The sequence below is a fragment of the Montipora capricornis genome, chromosome 8 (assembly GCF_036669925.1).
Source record: "Montipora capricornis isolate CH-2021 chromosome 8, ASM3666992v2, whole genome shotgun sequence".
NCBI lineage: Eukaryota > Metazoa > Cnidaria > Anthozoa > Scleractinia > Acroporidae > Montipora > Montipora capricornis.
The window spans coordinates 17,382,270-17,407,999 of record NC_090890.1 but is presented as its reverse complement, the minus strand read 5'-3'; the positions used below and the strand labels follow the sequence as shown (position 1 = coordinate 17,407,999).

Sequence of the window (25,730 nt, the reverse complement as noted above, 5' to 3'; positions counted from 1 at the left end):
ATTATTTCCCATAGAAACAGCAATAAACATTTGTATTTAGTCGTTAAATTTCAACAAGGTTTGTAGTGTTCAATACCTCTTCTCTTAACTCTCTGACTTGCTGCTCCAGTTCAGCAATGGTCTGTAACAACATACAAGCAGGGGAAATTACAATTGGACTAGTCAATTTGTTATTAGATTTTTGATTACTTTTAAATCTAGCTACTTTATAAATGATAAATAAGTGATTAGTTTTCGTTCTTTTGAGCGATGATTTAGACTGTTCACGAACTTGTAAATGAGCAATTTAGGCCTATGACAGACTTAACTATTGGAGGGTAATGTGAAGTGCTAGTTTTTTACCCATATAAACCATGTGAGCGTTAGCCCTGGAATTGGGCCCACACAAGGATAGAGAAAAACTCTGACCAGGGTGAATATGTACTTGTACATAATCATTGCCGTGACATTGGCATCTTACATTCCCACGACCTGTTCAATTCCCACCCTGGTCCTTGTTTTTCTCTGTCCTTGTGTGGACCCATTTCCATTAGTACGGCTGACGCTCACATGGTTTATATGGGTAGAAAACTAGCACTCCACATTACCCTCTAATAGTCTGTTGAAATGCAAGTGCTACACGGCCAACGTTTGCAAAAACGTAACCCTTTCCTTGTACTTGTACAAATTCAGGCCTTTGGACTGCCAAAGTGCTGATTGCCTACTACTACGCATACTTTTGCATACTTATTGCATGTTCTCTGTTACAGAATTCTATCCGTTTCATACCAAAAAGGGAGAAGAACACGAATAAAACGAATGCTGAATATTCCGTGAGTCATCCCGAACTAGGATTGGGAGCATGGGCACTTAGTGACGTCTTACCTTAGAGTCTTTTGCCTTTCTGTTTCTCGCTTGGTTTTCATGGTCTTGCATTTTCTGATGAAGCTTCTCTATTTGCATTTCCTAAATTTAACAATTCAGTGGCACTTAGCTGGCATATTCTAGGAAGTTGTGGTTATGGATAATTAGCTAGGGTGGTAATCACCATAAGCGGCCAAACTTCGTCAAGAATACTAGAGTGAGCGTCTAACAATAGGAAAACTAGCTTTTGAAGGAAAAAGGGCCAACACATAGAAACTCTGACATCACTAAGAAATTGGCGAGATATTTCTCACCTTTTCTTGTTCGCATTGTTTGAGGGTGGAGTCTCTCTCAATCTGGTGAGCTCTTAATGTCTGTGCTTTCTCCTGCTCGTGTCGTATGTTTATTTCCGCAATCTAGGAGCAGATACGAGACAATCACAAAAGTGCGTGGAACTATAACTATTTGATTAACATGCAAGCAACCATAAATTAACCCCCCCCCCTCCCCATTGATTTCTCTAAGGCTGCTCACTCAGACAAATTAGCCTACCTCTTTTTCATGTTTGATTTTAAGATCATCCAGCTGGCGACTAAACTCCTTCGCTTGCTTTTCGCGAAGATTTTTTGAACGAGCAAGATCTTCTTCAACTTTTTCCATCTTCAAGATACAAAAACAAGAGAGTTACATAGAGATTTGTATTAAAATAATCAATCAATTCTTATCAAAACAAGGTTCGCGGAATCACTTGCGTCAATTTAGGCAGAACTCAATGGTTTCCATTCGGTTGTTATGGCATACCAAACCATCAAGTCGGTGTCGAGGCATCCGCCGATGATTGCCATTCAGTAATTTCGGGGAGCCACTAATTCCCATTTTCAGTTTACGGTACTTTATGCAGTGTTACTTTTGCGTAACACTGCATGAACTAACTGTTTACATACAGTCACTTTGCCGCTATTCCTGTTTACACAATGTGTCACAATCAGGGAATTGTTCGGCTGTACCTGGGCCTTCATTTCATCAAACATTCGTCCTGAGTTCCTCTCCACTTGACTTTTGAAATCCTCCAGAGCATGTTCAGCCTGTTGAGCTTGCTGCTTCTGAACTTCAGAAAGCTTTTGAATTTGCTCTTCACGTTCCCTAAAGAAAAGTGGGGGAGTAACAGACGAGGACACCGTAATGATAGCCAATGTAGCCCGGGAGCCGGGTTTACATGAAGAACGAAAAAAAAGAAAAAAAAAGAAGAACGAAGAATTTTTCCCCAGCCTCTATTTTCAGGTCTGAGCTTTGTTTGATGTAGGGCTAATATAGGGCAACTCCATTAAGGAATAGCATTTTTGTGGATTGAGAACTCATAGTGGAAAAGTTTAATCGGATTTAGACCACAACTCAGGCCACAATTTTGCTTGGAGAAACGTCGCCCAGAAGTAATCATTAATACAAGTTCTCGATTTTGTTTAGAAGTTTTTTATCGGACGCAAATGTTTTAAGTTTAAATGGAACCTAACAAAAGAAGACCAAACATATCAATCCCACTAAACCATATGGAAAAGTCAGAAAGAAGGAGAATCATGTAGGGCGGCGCCTTCACTTGTTCTCCACCTTTCTGTTCGCCTTCCGAACAGCAAGAACAATTGAAATTATTCGAAAACAAAGCCACAGTACGCACTGTTCGCGTAGTAAGATCTCAGCCCCAACGCTTACTTTACTTTAACAACAAGCAATATACTGACATGATTCACGTTTCGTAAAGTACATTGTTTAAAATTCAACGTTCATGTATAATCATAGAAAACATAGAACTTACTTTAATGCTGTCTCTAACTTTCGGATACGTTTATCAGCTTCTGCTTCGCCTTGTTCAAGCTCAGCCTGAATTCCACGAATCTGTCCACAGAGGCGAAATAATGCTGTATAATCAAGGAAGTTCATCCGATAAGGGTCTTTTGAAAAGCCCCTTTATCCTTCTCTAAATCCCGGTTCAATGCACAAATGAAGCGTGTGAAGTGGAATGAATTGACCAAATATTTGATCTTAAATACATATATTTTCCATATACTTATACTTCTAGTGAAGAGATCAATTACTGGAGACTATCGTAACTAATTTAAACAAATTGAGTTTCAATGTTCTGGCCGTGCGAAGGTTTTTAAAGAAAAAGCTCTCGATTTCCACACGGAATCGCTGTTACGTATGTCATGTGATACATATTGAGAATCGCCTCATAAAGCGCAACGTAATCTTTTAAAAGGAGTTGTTATCAGCGATTTTCTATGACAACAGACCACAGTTTAAAAATTAGAAGGATATGTCGCTTAAGCAAATGCAATAGTGATGCAATCAGCCTGAAATAATAGAGGCCGGAACTGGATTCGAACCTATGACCATGCGATTTTGCTCATCCCAAACTTCCCAGGCCTATTCTCGACGCTCGATATCGCGCAACTCGTTGGACCTTAAAGGCGGCGAAATACGAGATACAAAAATCCTCAACTTGTCGCGCAACATTGTTTCGTTGCAAGTTTTTGTCGATGTTTCGCGTTTTTCACCTTGCATGATCAACTTCACCCGCAACAAAAACATTTGTTGCGGGTTGAAAAAATGCAGCGCGCTGATTGGTTGATTTGCTAGTACACGAGCACATTTGTTGCGCGACAAGTTGTGAGCTTGATGAAAAAACGAGCAACAAATCCAAAATGTGTTGCTCAGGGTAGACCCGCGCTCTACTTTTCGCAACAACTTTCTTCAACCCGCAAGAAATGTTTTTGTTGCGCGACAAGTTGATCATGCAAGGTGAAAAACGGGAAACATTGACCCAAACTTGCAACGAAACAATGTTGACGCGCCAAGTTGAGGGTTTTTGTATCTCATATTTAGCCGCCTTAAGAGAAAAGTGAGGCTACAAGCAGTCTAACACAAGGAGAGAGAAAAACTGTTACCAGGGTGTGGTGGAAAAGGAACCCACCTGACCACTGCCCATGGTGGGAACTGACCCCAGAGTTTTTCTCTGTCCTTATGTGGGCCCTCTACCAGATGATGGATTACAAGGGAATGAAGATAGTACACTATCAGTTAAAATTGTTGTGACCTTATTATGAGACCGATACACAAACTCCTTGTCTACTTAAAGCAACACCTGCAGCTTAGATACCTTTTTCTCGTGTAAATGCTCTAAGTTCATTTTCTCCTGTTTGTGGGAAGCTTCCAGTTCCTTGCGAAATAAAGAGAGCAAGAAATCAATACGAGCACGCGGTAAAATAGAAAACTTGCAATAAAAGCCATGAAATTAAGATCAACATGATACTTCTCAATGGCAATCCTCACCCCTAGCTGTCTTTGTCTCTGAAGCTCCACATCTTGTAGGCCCTGTTTCAGCTGGGCTACCTGCGACTCCAACTCCGCTATGGTGTCCGTGGCCTAAAATCGTTACCACAAAATGAATTTGCACAATTAAATTATACAGCGATTGGCAATTTAATTTGATATTTATTAAAGCGAGTTACTAGGGTTCATCGGTCTGAATTTATGTAGAACGCTCGCACAGTGTTTGGTATTAACAAGTCTCAATGGGTTGATATACAGGATTGTATTGTATTTAGATTATTATTCGTGCTAATGTAACATGACGTAAGAACGTAAAAAAGGGCTATAGATAACAGCAATTTAAGTTGACTACACCTTATGTCAATTAAAACCTCACAATTAGAATTATGGATGAATAAAAGCCAACATTAGCTCGGACAGATAATAATCTACCTTGACTATCTCCCAAATTCTACATTTAGAAAACAGCAAGGGTTTAAGCCGCATAAGGCGCTCTGTACTTCACACTTTGAGCAACAATCATGGCCTCATTAATTGCCACTATCAAAAATACCATACCCTTTGTTTATCCCTCCAAATTTTGCGGAAGCATTGTTTTCATTTCCTCTTGGGACTTAAAATGGTCCCAAGAGAAAATAAAACAATGCTTATGCAAAATTTGGAGGGACAAACAAAGATTATGATGGTATTTTTGATAGTGGTCAATTGCCAATGATCTCAGACGACCGGGCTTTTTGGTGTGGAAAGGCAGAGCCATTCTTGAATTGGAGGGCCGGATACTCGGGCTATGTTGATCTTCGTATCCTCTCATTGTAACGCATAATTAAAAAGAAAAAAAAAAACACCTTAGTAATTGCCGCGGAATGCTGCTGTTTCATGCTGCCAAAGCTGGCATCTGTCTTCTTGTTCAACTGTTTTACTATTGACTTGTGCTCATTGATTGCTTGGGAATGATCTCGCTCCATCTTAGATACCCTACAAGAAAAGTTCGAAAGAGCCGCATTGATAATTTGCATATGATTTACACAGTGACATTTGGGCAGTTTATACGAGAGAAAATAAGCCGCGGCGTACATAATACGCGAAAGCAACTTACACAGTGACATTTACTCTGGCCGCGGCGTACATAATACGCGAAAGGAACTATTTAAACGAGTATAAACTCCCAGCCAGGATAAGCCGCGGCTTGAGAAAGCCGTGAACGTAGATTTGGTACCATTTATACGGGGTGTTCGCGCCTTATGTAAGCCGCGGCCAGAGTAAGCCGCGGCTTATTTTCTCTCGTATAAACGGCCCTGTTATCTGACTAAAGGTCATAGTTGTTTACAACTACTTAATTGTTAGAAAGAGAGCTCAAAACAACAACTTTATTTACACCATGATATCATGGGGTAAATAGTCATTAGAATCTTATTCAGTTGACCGCTTTCCTTTGTCATTTACAGAGGCACTGAAAGGACGAAATGTCAAGAAATTACAACTGGCAAAAGTGAAAAGCAATTGGCTATTCACAAGGCCAACCAAGGGGTTTTCGATGGGGACTGCCCCGCAGAAAAACTGAATTCCGCAAGTGGACAGTGGCACAGTGGCAATTCAACCAAGAAACCACTCAGTCAAGCTCCTCGTTGCATAATCATGTACGTCTGGACGCACACAAGCACTCTGCAGGTTTGGGAAGCCCTTTGGCATCAAACCTCTGGGTTAATAATGCAAAGCAGTTGGATTGACCGTATATTGCTCTGACCGCCCGTGGATGTTGATTACCGCATTTGTTACAAGATTTTTTCACAAAGCAATGGTAAATTTTGCGGTCTTGATGGTTCTTGAGCTAGAAAGTTGCAAAATAATATGGGTAACACAATGAGTCTCGGATTCCCATGATTCAGTTGCCTTCCTTGTTTATCCTCTTTGCAGATGCACGAAACCATAAATGCATTTAAGACATTACGTCGTTGTGGAGGCAGTGTGGCCCAGTGGTTAGGGCGTTTGCCTTGAGATCCGGAGATTCCGGGTTCAAGACCCGCTCTGACCACTCGCTGAATTTGTCCTGGTAGTCCCTGGTTCAACTTCCCAGCCGCACTTGTAAATAGCCAACTGTTTTGCCTTAACAATTGTTGTTGTTGTGTTCTGTTGTTTCGTTGATTGTTTCACTGACCCTGAAAAGCCCCTATGGGTAGCGGTCAATTAAGTATGTAATGTAATGTAATGTAATGTAATGTAATGTAATGTAATGTAATGTAATGTAATGTAATGTAAATGGGTCATCAACAGATACTCGATGTGAAACTCAAAGCATCCCTAATGATATTGATGAGAATCCATAGGCCGCAAAACGTTAAAACATCACCGACCCACTAGTTACAGCTGGCAAAAATCAACAACTAAAATTCTCATTAATCTGACAATGAGTTGGTCCCCTTTTGAGGTTTATATATTTCTGAGGTTAGGTATCCAACAAGAGGAGAATTTGCAAACCAAGCAAGTCCTTATTTCAAGATAACATTACATTGATTTAGTTTCCTGTAATTCACTAGAAAACGATGATGCTTGTTGTTCAAGTTCCTCCTGCAAAGATAAATTTGCCAGTGTTATAAAACAATAATCATTAATGGTGAAAATAATATACACACCAATAGAACTATCATTCACTGTTTTTTTTAAGCAGTAATAATAAGTCAGTGATAAGTAGTGAGCAGGAACATGTGGAAAATGTACTCATCCAGAAAAAACCAAACAACCAGAACCTAGTCACTTGCTCACAAACTATCAACAAGTTGGTTCAGAATGAAAGAAATAAAAGAGCGAGTATGAATGTATTGAGTTTCAAACAAAATGATCATTCCAACTAACCTTTTCCTTTGCAAGCTTTGATCTGGAATTTTGAAGCTCCTCTGATTCCTGAGTAAGTTGCTGTACTCTTGTTTCTAATTCTTGGATAACCAGTCTCTAAAGCAAAGGGCACAAGAATTAATCTTAATTGTTTCATACTCTCATGCCCCTCCCATTTAATGGTAATTTCTCAAGGGAAAAAATCCTTAAGCAAAATTGAGTTCCAATCAAGATGGAGGAAGGTAAGGTAACAGCAAGTCAAAGAATTGCATTTTTGAAATTTGCCTTATCAGTCTCATCAAATATTCGATACCAATGCCTTATGGTAAGACCAGAAAACACCTTTGCCTTGACGTAAAGGAAAAAATAATATAACACGAGGAAAGGAAAGTTGGTCGACAACTTCAAACAGCGGCTACATGTTTGGAGACCAGTATCTGTTCCCGTGACTAGATACATGTATATACAATGAAGAACAGTCTGGATGAGCATTGTCATGGCAGTTCAAGAACAAGCCATTAGAAGAAGGTCAACTAAACACCACAATGACAAGAAACACCCCACTCTTGTGAAGATTTTGTGCAGAGAGAGATAAAACAGCAACACATTTGCTGAATGAAAGAACCTAACCCTGACCTACACTGCATTGCAAAAAATGGTGGCATGACAAAATTGCCCAGGTTAGCATAACAGATGACCGGCTGTGCTTAACAGATGATTTTCACATTTTCATATTAATATTGGACACAAGTAGAAGTGGTATGAGCATACAGCTGTACGCCCGAACAGACTACTGAGAACAAAAACGTACAAATTCTCTTTTGAGATGGAAATGCAAATTCTAGACCAGATGTAACAGTCTTTAACAAGAGTAAAACTTGCAAATTGGAAGATAGAGGTGGCTTGCCCTTTTGGCAACTGATTTGTCGAGAAGAGGGGAAAAGTGTCCAAATATTATGATCTAACACGGGGAACTGAAGGAGACTGGAGTCATGGGAGCCTTAGGGAACTATCTCCCCAACATTTGAACATTGGCTACAAAGACCATCCAAACTTCATCTCCAGAACCCTACAGATGGCCTAGCTACATTGCATTAATTAAGCTGAGATGATGATGATATATCATATACCAGTATTATAACAACATGACAATCATGTCACATACCAGTAGAAGTGGTGGGAACACAAAGTTGAGAAAGTTGTTCAGGAAGGGGATGTGAAGAATGGGATTTCAAGATATAAATGGGCAAGCATGTGGCATCTCACAAGACAGACAACATTGTGGTTGAGAAGAAGCAGGTGTGGTTTGTGGATGTGGCAATTCTGGGGGATGGCAGAATAGAGGATAGAGGATGGCAGAATAGAGGATAAGATCAACATGTATCAAGAGTTGAAGATGGAGGTTGAACGAATTTGGGAAAAGAATGCCTTGGTAGTACCAGTTGTGCTTTGGGGCTCGCTAGGAATACATCAAAACAACTACAGAAATCTTCCTTACTAGGAACGGCACACATCCTGCACAAAAACCTCTGAAATTCCTAGGTCCCTGGAAAGGACTGGAACTCAGAGGCCCAAAAATTACGAGTCCACAGTGTCTGGTTGTAATAACTGATGGTTTGTAGTTCTGATACTCCGTGTTATTTGTCTTTGTTACTCAAGTTCCGAAGCTCACATGTGTTCGCTAGATCATAACACACATACACACACACACACACTGCTCATGCACATCCTCTCATTAACACAAGTGCATTTCATTACATCCCTTTATCTCTCTGAAAGGAGCATTTCTCTGCATTAACTATATAGCATTCATTTCTTAACTCGATGTTAAACAGATTTATTCAGGTAGACAGTTTTTAATAGGTTGTGAAACCATATCTAGATGGTGGCCGTACGAGCCTTCCACTTCTAGTGAAGACCTTTCTGTCACTGGGGGCTTGGCTAGGTGGATCTGTCATCTTGTTGGCTGGAAGTCTTGTCAAATGATGGCTCGAATCTTGTTTGATGTCAGGAGAAGTACTTGGGGCTTCTCTGATGTGACTATGGTTACGCCTTAGGTCACTTTCTGATGTAGTGGTGATGTTGTGTGAACTCGGTACTTCGTAGATCTTCTCTCTGACTGTGGCAGGCATCCCTCTGTGTGTTATTGGGTCTTGAACTGTGATCTCTTGGTTTGGAAGTAGAGTTGGTAGAGCTTTACAGCCTCTATCATGGTACAATCTCTGCTGTTCTTGTCTCTGTAGCAGTCTTCCGATAACTTCTTTGCTTGAGTCCGGCTCAGCTCTTTGTATCTTCCTCTGCATATTGCCCTGGATGGGTCTACCTAGGAGAAGTTTGGCGGGTGAAGGGAGCCTGTTATCAATCTCTTAAACAGAGGAATGCAATGTTGGGGTCTGTTTTGGTTGCTTTTGCCTTGAGTAGCGTAGCATTTTCTTCACCGTTTTGACTTAAGCCTCAATGAAACCATTACTTCGGGCATAGTGGGACGAACTTGTAGTATGTTTAAAGTCGTACTGCTTTGCGAAGTCTTTGAATGCTTGCGCATCGAAGTGTGGTCCGTTGTCTTAACAAACAACTTGAGGAACCCCATACTCACTGAAGATTTGCTTCATAATGTCCATTACAGGCCTGCTGGTACTGTGTCCCTTGGCAATCTTTCTCACAAAAGAGAACTTGGAATAGTAGTCAGCGATGAGTACATATTCATCACCGTCACAGTAGAATAGGTCAGCTGCAATCGTGTGCCATGGGTGCGGGGGAATCTCTGTTTGGATTATCGGCTCTTTCTGCTGACTGTCCTGTAATTCTTGACAAACTTAGCACGGTTTGGTTATATTGTCAATATCTTTGTTCAGTTCTCGTTTGTGTGCGGAGTTTTGTCTACAGTTCCTTGGTGAGGCTCATGCAGTTTTGCCAGAATTTCTGATTGCATTATCATAGGGATGATGATTCGACTACCTTTCATAATTATGCCATCTTCAATAGTGATCTCGTCTCGGTACGCCCAGCATGGCTTCACGATTTGTGGAATGTCTTTGAAGGCCAACCTAGGTTGGCTTCTTCTTTTAGGGTCACTAATTCCGGATCAGCACCGGTCTTTGTTCTGATTCTTTCTAGTATGTTGGTGCTAAACTGGGGGCATACTTGATGAATTTCTACATTCATGTCCGGAATTGCACATTTCTCTTCGGGTAACAGCCTCGACAATGCAACGGCGAGGTCCATCTGTTTCCCAGGTTTGCACTTAATCACGACATCATAAGGCTGGAGACACAGGAGCATCCTTTGTAGGCGTGGTGGGGCGGGCGGGTTAGGTGCTTGAGATGTATGCTTTCCAGAGGCTTATGGTCTGTATGGACAGTGAATTATCACCCAAACAAAAAGGTATGGAACCTTTCGCAGCCATACACCACGGCTAGCATTTCCCATTCAATGTTGGCGTATCTTGACTCCACATCGTTAAGGGCTTTGCTTGCAAAAGCGACAGGTTTATTGTCTTGTAGTAGCACTGCGCCTAGGCCTTTGGAAGATGCGATCACTTGAAGGACTGTCTCCTTCTGTGGGTCAAAGTACGTCAGAGTTATCTCGTCGCTGATTGATTCTTTTATCTTGTCTAGTACGTCTTGATATGTCGCACTCCAGGTGAATGAACTGCTTTGCTTTGCGAGCTCTCATAGGGGTGCAGTTAGTGTGCTGAGACTTGAGATGAACAGTCCCATATAAGTGGTGAGGCCTAAGAACGTCTGTAGCTCTTGCTTGTTCCTTGAGGGGTTCATCTGTTGGAACGCAGAAACTTTGTCTGGATAGGGTTTGATCCCATCGGGGTGGCAGATGATTCCGTAGAATTTGATGCTGTCTTTCTTGATAAAGCACTTGTCGGGATTGAGCTTTATCCCAGCTTCTTTACATTGCTTCATCATGGCATGCAGGTTTGCGTCATGGTCTTCCTCATTCTGACCAAAAATAACAATATCGTCCGCTATGCCTATTACGCCCTTGCATCCATCGAAAGTCTGGTCTATTCTTGTTTGGAAAATGTGTTGTGACATTTTCAGTCCGAAAGGCATGCCTCCCGTAGGGTGAGTTAAACGTAGTAAGAAAGCTGGATTCCTCATCTAATATTACCTTCCAATAGCCACATTTGACGTTGACTCTGTTAAACAATTTGGCACCACTGAGCTGCGGTAGGATTTCTTCTAGAGTATGGGTTGCATGATGTTCCCTCAAAATTGCGGCGTTGAGGTTCTTTTGGGTCATAGTCTCCCATTCGGCTTGCCCTCTTGTATTTTTGCAATTATATTGTTGCCGATCATCTCATCAAATTCCTTTTTCTCATCATCTTTCAGACTTAATGGGACTCTTTGTGGGGAGGTGGATCGCGGTTGGCACAAATGGATCGAGCGTGATGTGGTAATCACCTTTGAACTTGCCAATCCCATTGAAACAATCTGGGTACTGAGCGATTAGATCGTTTTTTGTCAGTAACTGCTCCGCAGTTGTTTGGTTGGGCACCCTCTGATGGGTTTGGTGCTTTTGTGGTTTGCTCCGGGTGATCGTTGATTTCCAGGTTGATTTTTAGGAGGTCAACATCAGTTGCTGTTGGAAGACCAATTATAGCGGGCCATGATGTTTCCATGATGTAGTAGTTGGTTTTAGTTTTCTTGAAGTAGTACGAGCAGGGAATTGCAACAATACCCAGGTGCTTGATTTTAGAACCTCCATACGCTACGAGGATGCCATCAGACGGGTGCAGTGCTCCGGGTTTCGGTAGCCTTTGTTCGTTTATGTTTCGGGGGAACATTTGGCTATAGATGCATAGAGGCAGTACATTGCCTTGAGCTCCTGTGTCGATTTTTGCTTTCAGTGTTGTCTTGGTGTTCCCTTGGAGGGATATTTCAGCACCAACTGTTGCATAGACCTCTTGTTTATATGCTGAATTTTCTTGGTTTAGGGATTCCACAAAAATCGGCTCTAATGACAGTGGTTCAAAGCTTGTTTAACTTAGTTGTGGTGCGCTGATGTTTAGGATTGTATTGAGCGATGTTTTCTTGGCACGGCATATGTGGGCGAAGTGACCTTAGTTTTATACAATAGTTGCAAGTTTTCCCTCTTGCGGGGCAACTTCCTGGAATCTTATGAGCATGGCCGCAATTGTTAGACAGAGTTGGCTCGTGGAGAGCATTACTTTATTTGCTTTGTGGTCGATTTTGTGTCTGGCGCTCGACGTCTTGCAGTGTCTTGAATTTTCGTGTGCTGGGGGGGATGTTCATCGCTGTTTTGCTGCTTTGACTTTCTAATAAAATGCACGGTTTCTTCTTTAAATTTGTTCGCCATAGCTTTAAGATCTTTTTGAGATGATTCATATGACCTTGCAATGCTAATCGCTTTTTCTAGAGTGAGCATTGAACTTTCATCAAATAGTTTCTCTTTTATCTTCTCACCATAAACACCAATCACAATTCTGTCACTGAACATTTCCTTGATTTTTCTGAATTCGCAGTCTCTTGCAAGAGTTTGTAGCTCAGTCAAGAATTGCTCAATGGACTCGCTGGCACTTTGCACTCTCTTATGGAACTTGTATCTTGCAAATACTACATTTGATCATGGGTTCACATGTTGTTCAAATCGCTCATGATAAGTGTTGAGCTTACCTCTGTTTTCTTTGGGTATGTTGGACCAGGTATTGTGGATGTCGCGGCCTTTCTGACCCACACAAATGAGTAAATGACTGCACTTTTCTGCTTCTGACCTGGATTTGAGAGGTCCGCTGAAAATCAAGTCGACGTGTTGTTTGTCGGGAAGGTTTTCGCCTTCCCACTTCATGCTAGAAGTGTCAATTCCACTTAAAGCCATTGCGTCCTCATTATGTACTTGTCCAATCCATGTAATAACTGATGGTTTGCAGTTGATACTCCGTGTTAGTCTTTATTACTCAAGTTCCAAAACTCACCTGTGTTCACTAGATCATAACACATACACACACATACACTGCTCATGCGCATCCTCTCATTAACATAAGTGCATTTCATTACACTGGTGGATTGGGTTATATGGACATAACAATAACTATAATCACCATCAGCTTCTTGACCATTTCGGCAGTTACAACTAAATAACAAGGGCTGTCGGTCAATAAGTAGGCCCCCTCCCCTGTACCTGAAAATGGCAGGAATATGGGTTTACAATAACTGACAGCATTTAGGCAGCTCTGTCTTAGAAAGTTTGTTTTTGTTGCTTACTCTGTTGTTTTTGTGGTACTGCAATTAATAGTGCAAGACACACAAAGCCACCGGGGCTGTCTATCTGTTTGAGTGAGTGAGTGTAAGATTTGTAGGCCTGCAGCGCGTGCATAAATTACGAAACTTATGTACGGTTTTCTTGAATTACAAAAATTGATGTTTGTTTACGGCCCACGTGTCGCCTTTTTCCTTTCTTAACTTTCTTAATGAAAAGAGAATGAAAACTGATTGAGTATGTTATTGTCAAATAAACAGACACACTTAATTCTTAAATGTCTTAAATCAAATCACTCTTTTCACGCAAGCTCACATTCCCCAGACATTCTGCAGGTCAAATAAACACGAAAAAAAATTCACTAGTCGACGATAACATTTTTTCTGTCAAAGACTAGGTCAACTTTTCAGCCTGCATTGAAAAAAACAACAACAGTAATTTCCTCGTAAAGGAAAGAAAAACAGTAGGAAACTATTTTTATCTTAATCATTGCGATTGATCAGCAAGAAATGTAGATTTTATCAGCTTGTTTGTGTTGCAATTCCCATGACACTGTGTTAAAAACTTTTGCCCAGTAATAGAAAAGATGAGCTCTTCTGAATTAAATGAAACAATAAAAATTCGCAACTTAGTTTTCACAGATGTCAAAATCTTTTAGTCATCAAGTGCAAGTGTCCGTTCGGCAACACTACTTTAATTTGGCTTATTGGTAAACATGCAGATTATGTCGGCAAGTCTGTCTCTCTTGATTTTCACTGATAGCCTCTTTCTTTTCTTGTAATTTATTCATGCAATTTTTCACTCCACTTTTCTTTCAAAAAATTATACCCATATGAAAAACAGATAAGCGGAAGAACCCCTGTGTGTAAGGTGAGAGGGAAAGGAAAGTTGAAAAGCCTTTTTGATTATATCCTCATGTCATTTAACAGCTGCACCAAAATAACTGGGTGAAACAAAAATGAACAGGTTTGGAAGAGTGCTTGAATTTCAACAAACGAGCCCTAAAATCGGCAAGAATGTGATGCTTATGAATAATACAGCAGATTCGATTTCTAAAACGATGGAATTACCTGGTGATAAACACGTTTGCCTAGGAGAGTGAATTTTTGACTTTCCGGAAACAATGATCAACCTCAAGAGCTGGACGATTGTGATCTTTGTGTTGAATTCGCACATTTCATGTCGACTTTTATAACACTTGAAAAAAAAACTAACAAAACAACAATCCGATGTCTTGCCATCATTTTGTACCCAGTTGTTCGTAACATGCAATGGACATGGAAATGGAATTTGTTTACCCATGGAGCACCTTAAGAGCGCTCAGGAGTTCGTTCAACACGTGTCTGTGCATTCCGGATCGAATTGGAATTTGGCAGTGTTGATTTTTGAGGAGAGGGGAAAACCGGAGTAAACTGTACACGGAGAAAACCTCTTTGAGCAAGAAGAGAACCAACGACAAACTCCACCCACATATGACGCCGGAACCAGGAATCGAACCCGGACCACATTGGTCGGAGGCGAGTGCTCTCACCACTGCACCAATCCTGCTCCCCGACAAGGTAACTTGATCACAGGCGGCTCCTGAAATCGATGTCACTTTCGATTTTTGCGATTTACTTGAGCAGCCAAAAGAACAAAAGAAAAATTGAACGTAACAAAAATCTCCCAAAAATGTTTTCCGGTGATGGTAACTTTTTATATTCACGACACAAAATTTATGCTGTTTTCATGTCGCAAATTTGTCGCTGATGGCAATTTTTTTATTCTCGATCGACACTTCCTAAAAACTTTCTTGTGCTCGTCCTTAAAACTGTGTATCAATATTTTTTTACTTTTGCATCAATAGTTTTGCATAAAGCAGGCTAACAAAATCTGAATAGAGTGTAATGTGAAGTGCTAGATTTCAATCCCATATGAACCATGTGAGCGTTAGCCCTACATATGGAAATGGGTCCACACAAAGACAGAGAAAAACTCTGACCAGGGTGGGAATTGAACCCACGACCTTAGGGTAAGATCTCCGCCGCTCTACCGACTGAGCTACAAGGTCAGACGAGAGCAGGCCGTGGGAAGTGAAGATGTTAAAGTCACGGCAATGAACATGTACAAGTACAAGGAAAGGTTACGTTTATACAAACGTTGGCCGTGTAGCACTTATATTTTAAACAGAATTAACTGAATAGAGTGTAATGTGAAGTGCTAGATTTCAATCCCATATGAACCATGTGAGCGTTAGCCCTACATATGGAAATCGGCCCACACAAGGACAGAGAAAAACTCTGACCAGGGTGGGAATTGAACCCACGACCTTAGGGTTAGATCTCCGCCGCTCTACCGACTGAGCTACAAGGTCAGCACTTCCATATGTAGGGCTAACGCTCACATGGTTCATATGGGATTGAAATCTAGCACTTCACATTACACTCTATTCAGTTAATTCTGTTTAAAATATAAGTGCTACACGGCTAAGAAAATCTGTATCAGTACAAGGTAGAATTACGTTTTTGCAGACGTTGGCCGTGTAGCACTTATATTTGAACAGACTTAACTGATTAGAGTGTAAGATGAACCATGTGAACGTTAGCCCTACTAATGGAAATGGGCCCACACAAGGACAGAGAAAAACTCTGACCACGCTCTACCAACTGAGCGACAAGGTCGAACGGGAGCAGGATGCGGGAACTGAAGATGTTAAAAATCTGTACCATGCTTAGTTGGCATTTTTGAGTGTTAAATAAAATTTCCGGTCCTATAATTCTGGCAGCAAGTCGAATATTTCTAGGTCTTCCATCCAGATACTAACCCTGCCTATTGGGAAAACGGTTTTTTCCCAATAGAACATGAAAAAACCCAACCAACCCAACCATTGTTGGCTCTTTAAACACATTTAGTCCAAATGAGTGGTCAAGTATGACAATACAGATATAAAGAACTTTCGATTCCGAGAAACGTTTTGTAGACCGTACTTTCCCTTTAAACTAGTGAGCCTTTGAAGTCATTTTCTGATCAATCCAACTCTCTCAAGGACTTAAAGTTAGTAATGGCGGACCATTAAATAGGAAAATTCCACTTAAAATAAACCGGTTTCTTTTTGACATCAAGGCTTAAAACTGTGGTTGCTTAGTGTTTAGTTAACATAGTTTCGAAATCCAGAGAAAAATAAGAATTGATTTTTTTATCACAGGGGCACTTTAAAGGTAACCTTTACTATAGCTTGCATGAGACACAAAAGACTACCTCAAAGCTAGAACCAGCATGAGATAACACAAGACAGAACACAGTACTGTTGCTAAAAATAATAGTACACGGAAACTAGGAATTATCAACAGAATTACACTGAAAATGACTTACTGTAGTAGCATTCTGTTGATTGTATTCAGTTTCCATTTTTTGAAGTCTCTCGTTTGTTTCATCCAGTAATTCTTGAATATTCTGAGTGTGTTGTTTCTGCATCTCAAACTTCTCTTGCTCAAATTCTGCTGTCTTGTCATTTAACTAAAGAAACAGCTACAGCAGTAAATAATCTTACCACCACCCAAACAGTAAAACAACAAGAACATCTTGCCAAGGAACTGTGTTTTGTTAGTTTTCCCACAACTGTTACGTGGCTTACCCCTTGCCTATTCACTGTTATGGCTGTAGGGTGACGAACATTTTTCTGGGCATTCAGTTTTAAATAATAAGTTCTTTGCTGTATGTAATCACAGGACATAGGGAAGTAGTGAGGCAATTCAGGACCTGTGAAAGTGCTTCTAAGGAAAGCAGGGATAGCACAGTAGTGAGAGCACTCGTCTCAAACCAACGTGGCCTGGGTTCCGTTCCCAGGATTGGCATAATGTGAGTTGAGTTTGTTGTTTCTCTGATCTGGTTTGAAAGGTATTTCTCCGGATATTCCTGTTCCCCTCCTATTCTAAAAAACCAGCCTATAATTTGATGTTAGTTGTTTGATTTAATTTCTGTTCAGTGGCTCCAATTAGGGACTCAGGGATAAATACAGTTGACACTGAAATAAAGTTTAAAAAGAAAGATTGCAAAATATCGTCTCCAAGCCGGTAGTGGATCCATTGTATTTCAAACTCTGATGTCTTACATGTACACATGCTACTCTTTCTTTCCTTGGAATTCAAACATGAGAAGACCTCCCCTGGAGTAAAAATCTTTTCAAAGAAAGGCTGGGAAGGGAGTTTATACAGTTGGGTGACAGCGTGAAAATTTTCTTGTCTCAACCATGAAATTGAAATCTGGAAAAACTATGGTAAGCACCACGCATTTGACGTTTATGATTCATAACAGACAAGGAGAAACTAAACTTTCATTTTAACAATGCAATGTTTTCACAAGTTTGATTATCAGAATAAACTTAGACTTTTTAACTATATTAATCAAAAAGATAAACGCTAAAAGGTTAGCACAACGTTTCGACATCGTCGAGATGTCATTGTCAAGTGAAAGAATAAATTATAAGCCGCATATAAGTACAAAAATTGTTGAATAAATTAAATCAAGAAATGGTTCAGTGACGGTTAAGTGACAGTCACGATTGTTCTACTATACGGATCAATGAAGATCACGTAAATAGTTTTGCTTTAACTAAGTCAGTTTGTGTTTTGAGTGATGGAGATTTTTCTTTGATGAACATCATCTCATATATGAGACAGTCAAACTTTGTTTTTCATTTTTTCAGAATTGTGAAGCATTGATCTGGGATTTTGTTTTGTAAACCTTGTTCTTCCCATCGATGTTTGCCAATCGCAGAATATTGATGTTCTTTTTTTACGCTGGTGAAGATGGCGCGCAGTGTAACCACCATAGTCTGCATCGCACGAACCACATTTATAATAATGTACAAATTGTTGGTTGACTAAAGGCGTTTTTTGTTCTTGGATCTTGAGAACATTTTCCAGTTTTTGGCTAGTGAAGACTAGTTGCAAGTCCGAAGACACATAAAAAGACTCTCTCGATGCGACCTACCCTTTATGCAACTGCTACGTACAATTATGCTCTAGCAAAATGGCTTGATGAAAAGTTGAAGCCCTTATCAATCAACAGCTATACTATCAACGATACCTTTTCCTTCGCCAAGGAGATACAAGAACTTGTTTCTAGCGAGAGTGACATCCTGGTCTCCTACGATACTATAGATCTACTCGTTGACAAAGCCTTTTCTAACACTGGTTTTGCACTACCTACGATCTTAATATCTCCCAACAAGACCTCGCTGTTCTTCTCAAACTAGCGACCAAGGATCAACTTTTTCAATTTAACAACGAACTATACCAACAGACAGACGGTGTCGCCATGGGGGTTCCCCCCTGGGACCTTTATTAGCCAACGCTTTCCTATGTCATATTAAAGAAACATTGGAGAGCCGGAATTTATTACCATCATACTATAAGAGATACGTTGACGACACACTGGCTGTTATGAGAGATCAACACGCAGCATAAGACTTCTTACATGTACTAAACGCATGTCATCCGTCCATTCAGTTTACTATGGAGTTATCCTTGGATGAGAAACTTCCGTTCCTTGGTATTTGGTACATAGGAAGCCCACTATTAAAGGACTCCTTCTACATTATCAAAGCCATCAAGACAACCGATACAAGAAATCGTTGTTAGAAACAATGATCCAGAGAGCCCACAGCCTCTCCTCGACTAATGATCTGTTCAATAAAGAGTGCAATGAAATTAAAACTATCTTTCGAAAGCTACAATACCCAACTGAGCTTATAGAAAATACCATAAAAAATTTACAAAAATCTCTTAGCAATGGTTCTAGCACCACTCGTGGTGTTCAAGATAGCTCGATCAGAATAGTGTTGCCATTTATCGACCAAAAATCTGCTGATTCTGTTAAATGCCAACTTTGCCATCTCAATAAGAAATTAACTGCGGACTTGCAACCAGTCTTCACTAACCAAAAACTGGAAAATGTTCTCAAGATCCAAGAACAAAAACCGCCTTTAGTCAACCAACAACTTGTTGTATATTATTATAAATGTGGTTCGTGCGATGCGGACTATGTTGGTTACACTGCGCGCCACCTTCACCAGCGTAAAAAAGAACATCCATATTCTGCGATTGGGAAACATCGATGGGAAGAACATGGTTTACAAACAAAATTCCAGATCAATGCTTCACAATTCTGAAAAAATGCAAAACAAAGTTTGACTGTCTCATGTACGAGATGATGTTCATCGAAGAAAATCTCCATCATTCAACACACAAACTGACTCGGTTAAAGCAAAACTATTTACGTGATCTTCATTGATCCATATAGTAGAACAATCGTGACTGTAACTTAACCGTCACTGAACCATTTCTTGATTTAATTTATTCAACAATTTTTGTACTTATATGCGGCTTATAATTTATTCTTTCACTTGACAATGACGTCTCGACGATGTCGAAACGTTGTGCTAACCTTTTAGCGTTTATCTTTTTGATTAATATAATTATCAGAAAGTGTAAAAATTATTATTTATATCATTATTGCTTTTAATTGTGAGTTCCACTCCAGCCAGACCAACACTCAGGGTCTTTAAATAACTGAGGAGAAAGTCCTGCCTTTGTAATTACATCCGCAGTCTTCTCGGATAAGGACAATAAGCCGGAGGTCCCGTCTCACAAATAACTTCCATGTCAATTAGTTCCCTGTGGGACATTAAAGAACCCACACACTATTCCAGAAGAGTAGGGGATGAAGTTCCCGGTGTTGTGGCTGTCCTCTGCATGTATATGGGTGGGTGGGTATAGTAGGTCCACATCAGCTGAATAGCTGCCAAAACTTCAACCTTCTCAAACAAATAAATAACAACAAATAACAACTGACCTTCTTTTCAAAGTCGTGGTGAGCTGTTTCTCCACTCTGCTCGGCTAGAGTCTTAAGTTCAGCTATCTGTTGATCTCTTTGCTCCTTCATCACTTGTGCTTCTTTAACAAGTTGAGAAACTAAACACAAAGAGAGGCAATGATAACATTTCAGGCAACTGTATAAAAATTGCGTGAAAAGGGCACTCTAACCTCAAAGCAACAACAGAGGTCAAAATAAGGTTTTAATTTGTGGATACCCTTTGCGCATCCCAGCCTCGCATTAAATTTTTATTTGCCCAAGGAAGAATTTTAGTTGTTCATTACATTCAGTGATTTGCCTAACTTGGAGACCTTATGTTTGCAGAAAGGATTCTGGGATCGCTAGGGGGCATTGCAAGTCTCTAAAAAGAAATGAATGACAAAAAGGTGTGTCTTCATCAAAAGTGGTGATATTGCACAAAATAATAACACATTTTCAGGTATTGTGTTAACGCAGAAATCGTGCATTTTTACGCAAATAAAATCCAAAAAATGCATCATCGAAATTTTAATGCGTCCCAGGACACAAGGCACTGACTGAAATAACTCACACAACTTGCTTTGGTTTGTCAGTATATTCTGTTGTTTGTAAAACTGTTGGAGCGATCTGTGCTCATAATTAAAGTTCTAAAAAGGGGGTTTAAAACATCTAAAAAGGTTAAAACTAAATTTTCGACCGCCTTCTGCGGTCTTCTTCACAGGAATCTACTTTGCAAGTCACTGAATGCAAATATATAGCAAAAGACGTTACTGTTTGTTGCTCCTATTAAAGGGAGGAAACCAGTGACGCGTAAACCCTTGGGAAGGGTGCTCTTTCATTAACAGAGTTCTTGTCCAGGAATGAATGTAACGGCTCTAGAAAAAGCCTTTGTCGACCGGTCCTACTATGCGTATGCATATGCGTCAATATTAATTCCAAGTTGGTTACTCTCTTTTTCTCATAATCTAAAACATACTCTTTTTCTCGCAGAGAGTCACCAAGAGTTTGGCACCCCCAAAAAATGCTTGGGACCCAGATTGAAAAATCCTAGTGCCATCCCTGATTTCCGCTGTGATTTTGCGCGTAGAGGTGACTAATGTTTGTAAGTGAAAATTGTAAGTTTTGGTGATTACTGTGATGAAATCTCTCGACTGATTGTGGAATCTAGCTGTATCAAGTAATGCACAGTCTTGAAATAGTACAAACTTAGGTATACGTTAGAGGAGATTGACTCAATAAAGCCTTTCCAGTTGTCATTGCGTGTCCTGAATCCATGTGCATAGCTAAAATAATAAATCCTGTCCTGAGCTATAAATCGTGATAAGTTCAAGGTTACAATCATTATGCATAATTACAATGAATAATAATAATAATAATAATAATAATAATAATAATAATAATAATTGGGGTTGGAGAGATATATCAATGATAGTGATGAAAGACTGATAAAGGCCGCTAGAAAGATCAGTGGTGGTCATAATAATGAAACAGAGGTCGAGTATAAGATACGTAAGAAAAATGAAAGAAAGGAACAGTGGAGGGAAAAGGTTATGCATGGACAATTTGTACGACAGACGGAAGAAATATTAGGGAATGAATCCTCGTTTTGGTTAAAGAAAGGAAGTATAAAAAGGGAGACTGAGAGTCTTATTATGGCAGCACAGGAACAGGCGCTTGCAACGAATCTGATGAAAGCTAGAATATATCAAACTCAAGAGGACAGTAAATGTCGAATGTGTAGAAAGGTGGATGGGTAATTGTGAAGAAGAGCTCCCCAAAAACCCTGTCGGCCGACTGTTGAAACTTAATAATAATAATAATAATAATAATAATAACAATAATAACAACAACAACAACAACAACAACAATAATAATAATAATAATAATAATAATAACAATAATAATAATTACAGGCCAATCACCTACCTCTCTTTGATGTGGAAGCTCTTCACAAGTATTATCTCAGAGGAAATCTACTCTCATCTAGATGATAACGGGCTATTGCCAGAGGAGCAAAAAGGCTGTCGTAAAGGGTCTAGGGGCACAAAAGACCAGCTCCTTATAGATAAACTATAATCAAGAATTGTAAGAGGCGGAATGTTGGTCTATCAATGGGTTGGATAGACTACAAGAAGGCTTTCTACATGATCCCTCACTCTTGGATCTTAAGATGCTTAGAGATCTTTGGCATTGCAGAAAACATCAAAAGCCTTAGAGGGAATAGCATGAAAAACTGGGAAACCGAATTAACATCTGGCAACCAGAGCTTAGGAAGAGTGACGATCAAGAGAAAAATTTTCCAAGGCAATAGCCTGTCTCCGCGTCTTTTTGTAATTTGCCTTATTCCATTGTCTTTTATCCTCCGCAAGGCCAATGCTGGGTACCAGTTTCGCAAAGGAGGCCCGACAGTTAATCACCTGTTATACATGGATGACTTGAAGTTGTTTGGCAAAACTTGATGTTGTCATGCATTAACATTGTCAGAATCTATAGTGAAGATATTAGAATGGAGTTCGGCATCAAGAAATGTGGAGTCCTTGTTATGAAGAAAGGTTGTTATCACCATAGTGAAGGTATTGAGATACCGTCTCAGGAGAAGATCAGAGAAATTGATGTAGAGAATGGGTATAAATATCTTGGAGTTCTAGAAGCTGATGGAATCAAAGATAAGACTATGAAAGAAAATATCAACTCAATAGCAAGAATGTCATCACCGCTATTAATGCCAGAGCTGTATCCATAATAAGGTACAGTGCTGGTGTAGAGTGGAGAAAAGATGAGCATCAATCCTTGAAAAACCTGAAAGTTACTATGTACAATATGTTTCATCGCAAAGGAAAGAAAGGTCAGAAGGAGGAAGAGGTCTAATAAGCATCGAAGACTGTGTCCTTATTGAGAAATATTGTGTACATACAATCGTGTATACAATCGTTAGGCTATTAGTCTCTCCCCAAAGGGGCTTTTCAGGACTAATTTATTTTTGTGGGGGACTTTAGCCAGACTGCTTGTTACGCAGTTTACAATTAATTTTATGGAAGTGAAAGATGCCCCCGTCCAGATAAGGTTAGACCACAACACCGGGGACTACGTCCCCTACGCTTATCGAATAGTGAGTGGGTTCTTTAACGTCCCATACTACTTAATTTCCAACAAGAGTTATGAGACGGGACCTTCGGTTTACAGTCCTTATCCGAGACGACTTGAAAGTCTAACCATTTGCAGATGTAATTACAAAGGCAGCACATTCTCCTCAGTTATTTTAAGACCCTGAGTGTTGGTCCGGCTGGAGTCGAACTCACGACCTCCCGCATGACAGCCCGATGCTCAACCAACTGAGCCACCGGTGCACGGTTACATGACTATGTATCTAACAGCCAGGAGGAATTGATAAGGGAGAGTGTTGCTGAAAATGTCATTGGTACTTGTTCAGATAAGGAGACCGTAATCAACAACAGAAAGAGAAACTTTAAAGAAAAGAAGCTTCACAGTGTATATTTTAAGGCAACAGAATTTAGAGACCCTAAGAGTTGGAGTTGGGTAAGGAATGGCGATCTTAAGAAAGCAACTGAAGGTACCCTCATGGCTGCCCAAGAGCAGGTTATCAGGACAAGATCAATCCAACATCGCATTGATAAAGTCGATATTTCCCCTCTTTGCAGAATTTGTGGCGATCATGAAGAAACTCTTGCTCATATTATTAATGAGTGCGAGAATCTCGCACAGAACAAGATAAACATTGGAGGCACGACAAAGTTGCACAAGTGATTCATTGGCAGCTTTGCAAAGAACATAACCTGGTGCATAATGAGAAATGGTGTGATCATAAACCTTAAGCAGTGGTTGAAAACAAACATATAAAGCTCCTCTGGGATGTGAGAATCCAGACCGATAAAGAACTTGATCACAGTAAGCCAGATATTGTGATCTTGGATAAAGAAAGTAGACTTTGCAAAATCATTGAGGTAACATGTCCTTTTGACATGAGAATCCTAGAAGCAGAAACAGAGAAAATTGGCCGTTATCAAGACTTAAAATATGAATTGGAACGAACTTGGAACTGTAAACAAGTTAAAGTTATACCTATTGTGATTGGATCGCTTGGGACAATCTCTAAAACATTTCAATCTTGGCTAACTCAAGTTAGCGAGAAAATTCAGTTTGGAATGCTACAGAAAGCTTGTCTGCTTGGAACTTCAACAAGTCTGATACGTCCTAAACATCTAAGGCTACCGGATGTAGCTCGATGCTTAAGGAAAATCCCCAGTCGAAACAACACCCAATAGACTGTGCTAGTTGTCAATAATAATAATAATAATAATAATAATAATAATAATAATAATAATAATAATACATCAATCAATTGGACATTCACATCCCGTCTTTGTAATGATAGAAGATGAAAAATCAGTGTCCATGATGGTGAACCATTTTTCGTTAGCTGAAAATGTACAGAAATATATGTCTCTTGAGCAGTGTCGCACAACTAAAGTTGTCCACAATTTTTATTTTACATCCTCCACTGAACTCGACTGAAGAGAAAAGTAGCAGCTTCAAAACGCGTGGATGATGTTTAATAAAACTGCTTGAAAACCTTTGGATTTCCACGTATTTGCTATCACAGTGCAATAGTTCGGGAAACAATTTCCATCCCCCACACAACAATTTCTCTAAGACTTCTTTGAGGGTGGAAAATTACAGCAGCCAAGTTTATGTTCTAACGCCTTATAACTGAAAAGAAAACGGTCTTGACACATGCAATAATTACAACTGAAAAGGCTTTATTGAGTCAAAGTTTGTACTAGTACTTGACACCGGTAGTTAGATTCCACAATCAATCTTACGCAAGCCTGAAAGAGTGTTAATCAATATATTTTATCGCATTAATCAAACAAAAACTTTCAATTTCCATGTACAAACATTTTTCACCTCTGTGTCTCACAAAATCACCGCAAAAATGTGCTATTCTTTGTCCAACATCACTGCCTTTGATAAAGACACAGCTTTCTGTACATTGTACATTTCTTTCTGGAGACTTAAAATGTTTTCCCCCAGGCGACCCCAGAATAATTTGCGCATAACATAGGTTTCCAATTACTAGCAAATCATTCATTAAAGCAAATGGAAGCCTTATCTCCAAAACAAGACTCAACACTTAGGTTCAATGTGGGATAATTTTATACACTGTATCTGACTAAATTAAACAATGATACAAACTGCTATTAAATTAAAATACATTACTTTATGGCTACATTGAATAGTGGGGCCTAACATGGGCCTCGATGACCTCTCCCTAGCTGCCCATCAGTGCACGGTGAATAGGTGGCAATGAGTCAAAGTCCTCAAGTCATTTAGCATCCAGGGAAAAAATACAAAACAGTACATCAAATGCTCCCAAGGTGTGGATTCTCCTCAAGCTGCTCTTAATTCGTTTCAAAGATGCTATTTGGTCTTCCCTATCTATAAGTGGCCAGCTTAGCATAGTTTTAAGGAAGTTTTTCAAGTGACTGACTATTCAGTAGCAGAGAGAACTGGATTGTCAACTAGGCTTTCAAATCAGCCATCAATGCATTCCTGAATACTGGTAGCAATACACTGTCCTATTTGTGCTAGTCTCTCAATTTCATCAGGGTTACTGCTGAGTTCAACACTCTTGTGCAAGTGAT

General features: G+C 39.9%; 1 protein-coding gene across 4 annotated transcripts in view; it reads right to left on the bottom strand.

Annotated features, from left to right (window-relative positions):
• LOC138014433 (centrosomal protein of 112 kDa-like) overlaps window positions 1-25,730 on the bottom strand; it is a 79,228-nt gene that overhangs the window by 8,292 nt on the left and 45,206 nt on the right. For all 4 annotated transcript variants that reach the window (XR_011125312.1, XM_068861500.1, XM_068861501.1 and 1 more), the window contains 13 exons: window positions 20,068-20,186; window positions 16,585-16,728; window positions 7,021-7,116; window positions 6,677-6,735; window positions 5,016-5,145; window positions 4,171-4,263; window positions 3,998-4,057; window positions 2,654-2,733; window positions 1,851-1,986; window positions 1,396-1,503; window positions 1,158-1,259; window positions 865-945; window positions 77-121 (listed from right to left, as the gene is read on the bottom strand). Coding sequence is in view for 3 of the 4 variants with exons in the window: in XM_068861500.1 (XP_068717601.1) it covers window positions 77-121; window positions 865-945; window positions 1,158-1,259; window positions 1,396-1,503; window positions 1,851-1,986; window positions 2,654-2,733; window positions 3,998-4,057; window positions 4,171-4,263; window positions 5,016-5,145; window positions 6,677-6,735; window positions 7,021-7,116; window positions 16,585-16,728; window positions 20,068-20,186 (1,253 nt within the window). In the remaining variant the exon portion in view is untranslated. The remainder of the gene's footprint in view (window positions 1-76; window positions 122-864; window positions 946-1,157; window positions 1,260-1,395; window positions 1,504-1,850; window positions 1,987-2,653; window positions 2,734-3,997; window positions 4,058-4,170; window positions 4,264-5,015; window positions 5,146-6,676; window positions 6,736-7,020; window positions 7,117-16,584; window positions 16,729-20,067; window positions 20,187-25,730) is intronic.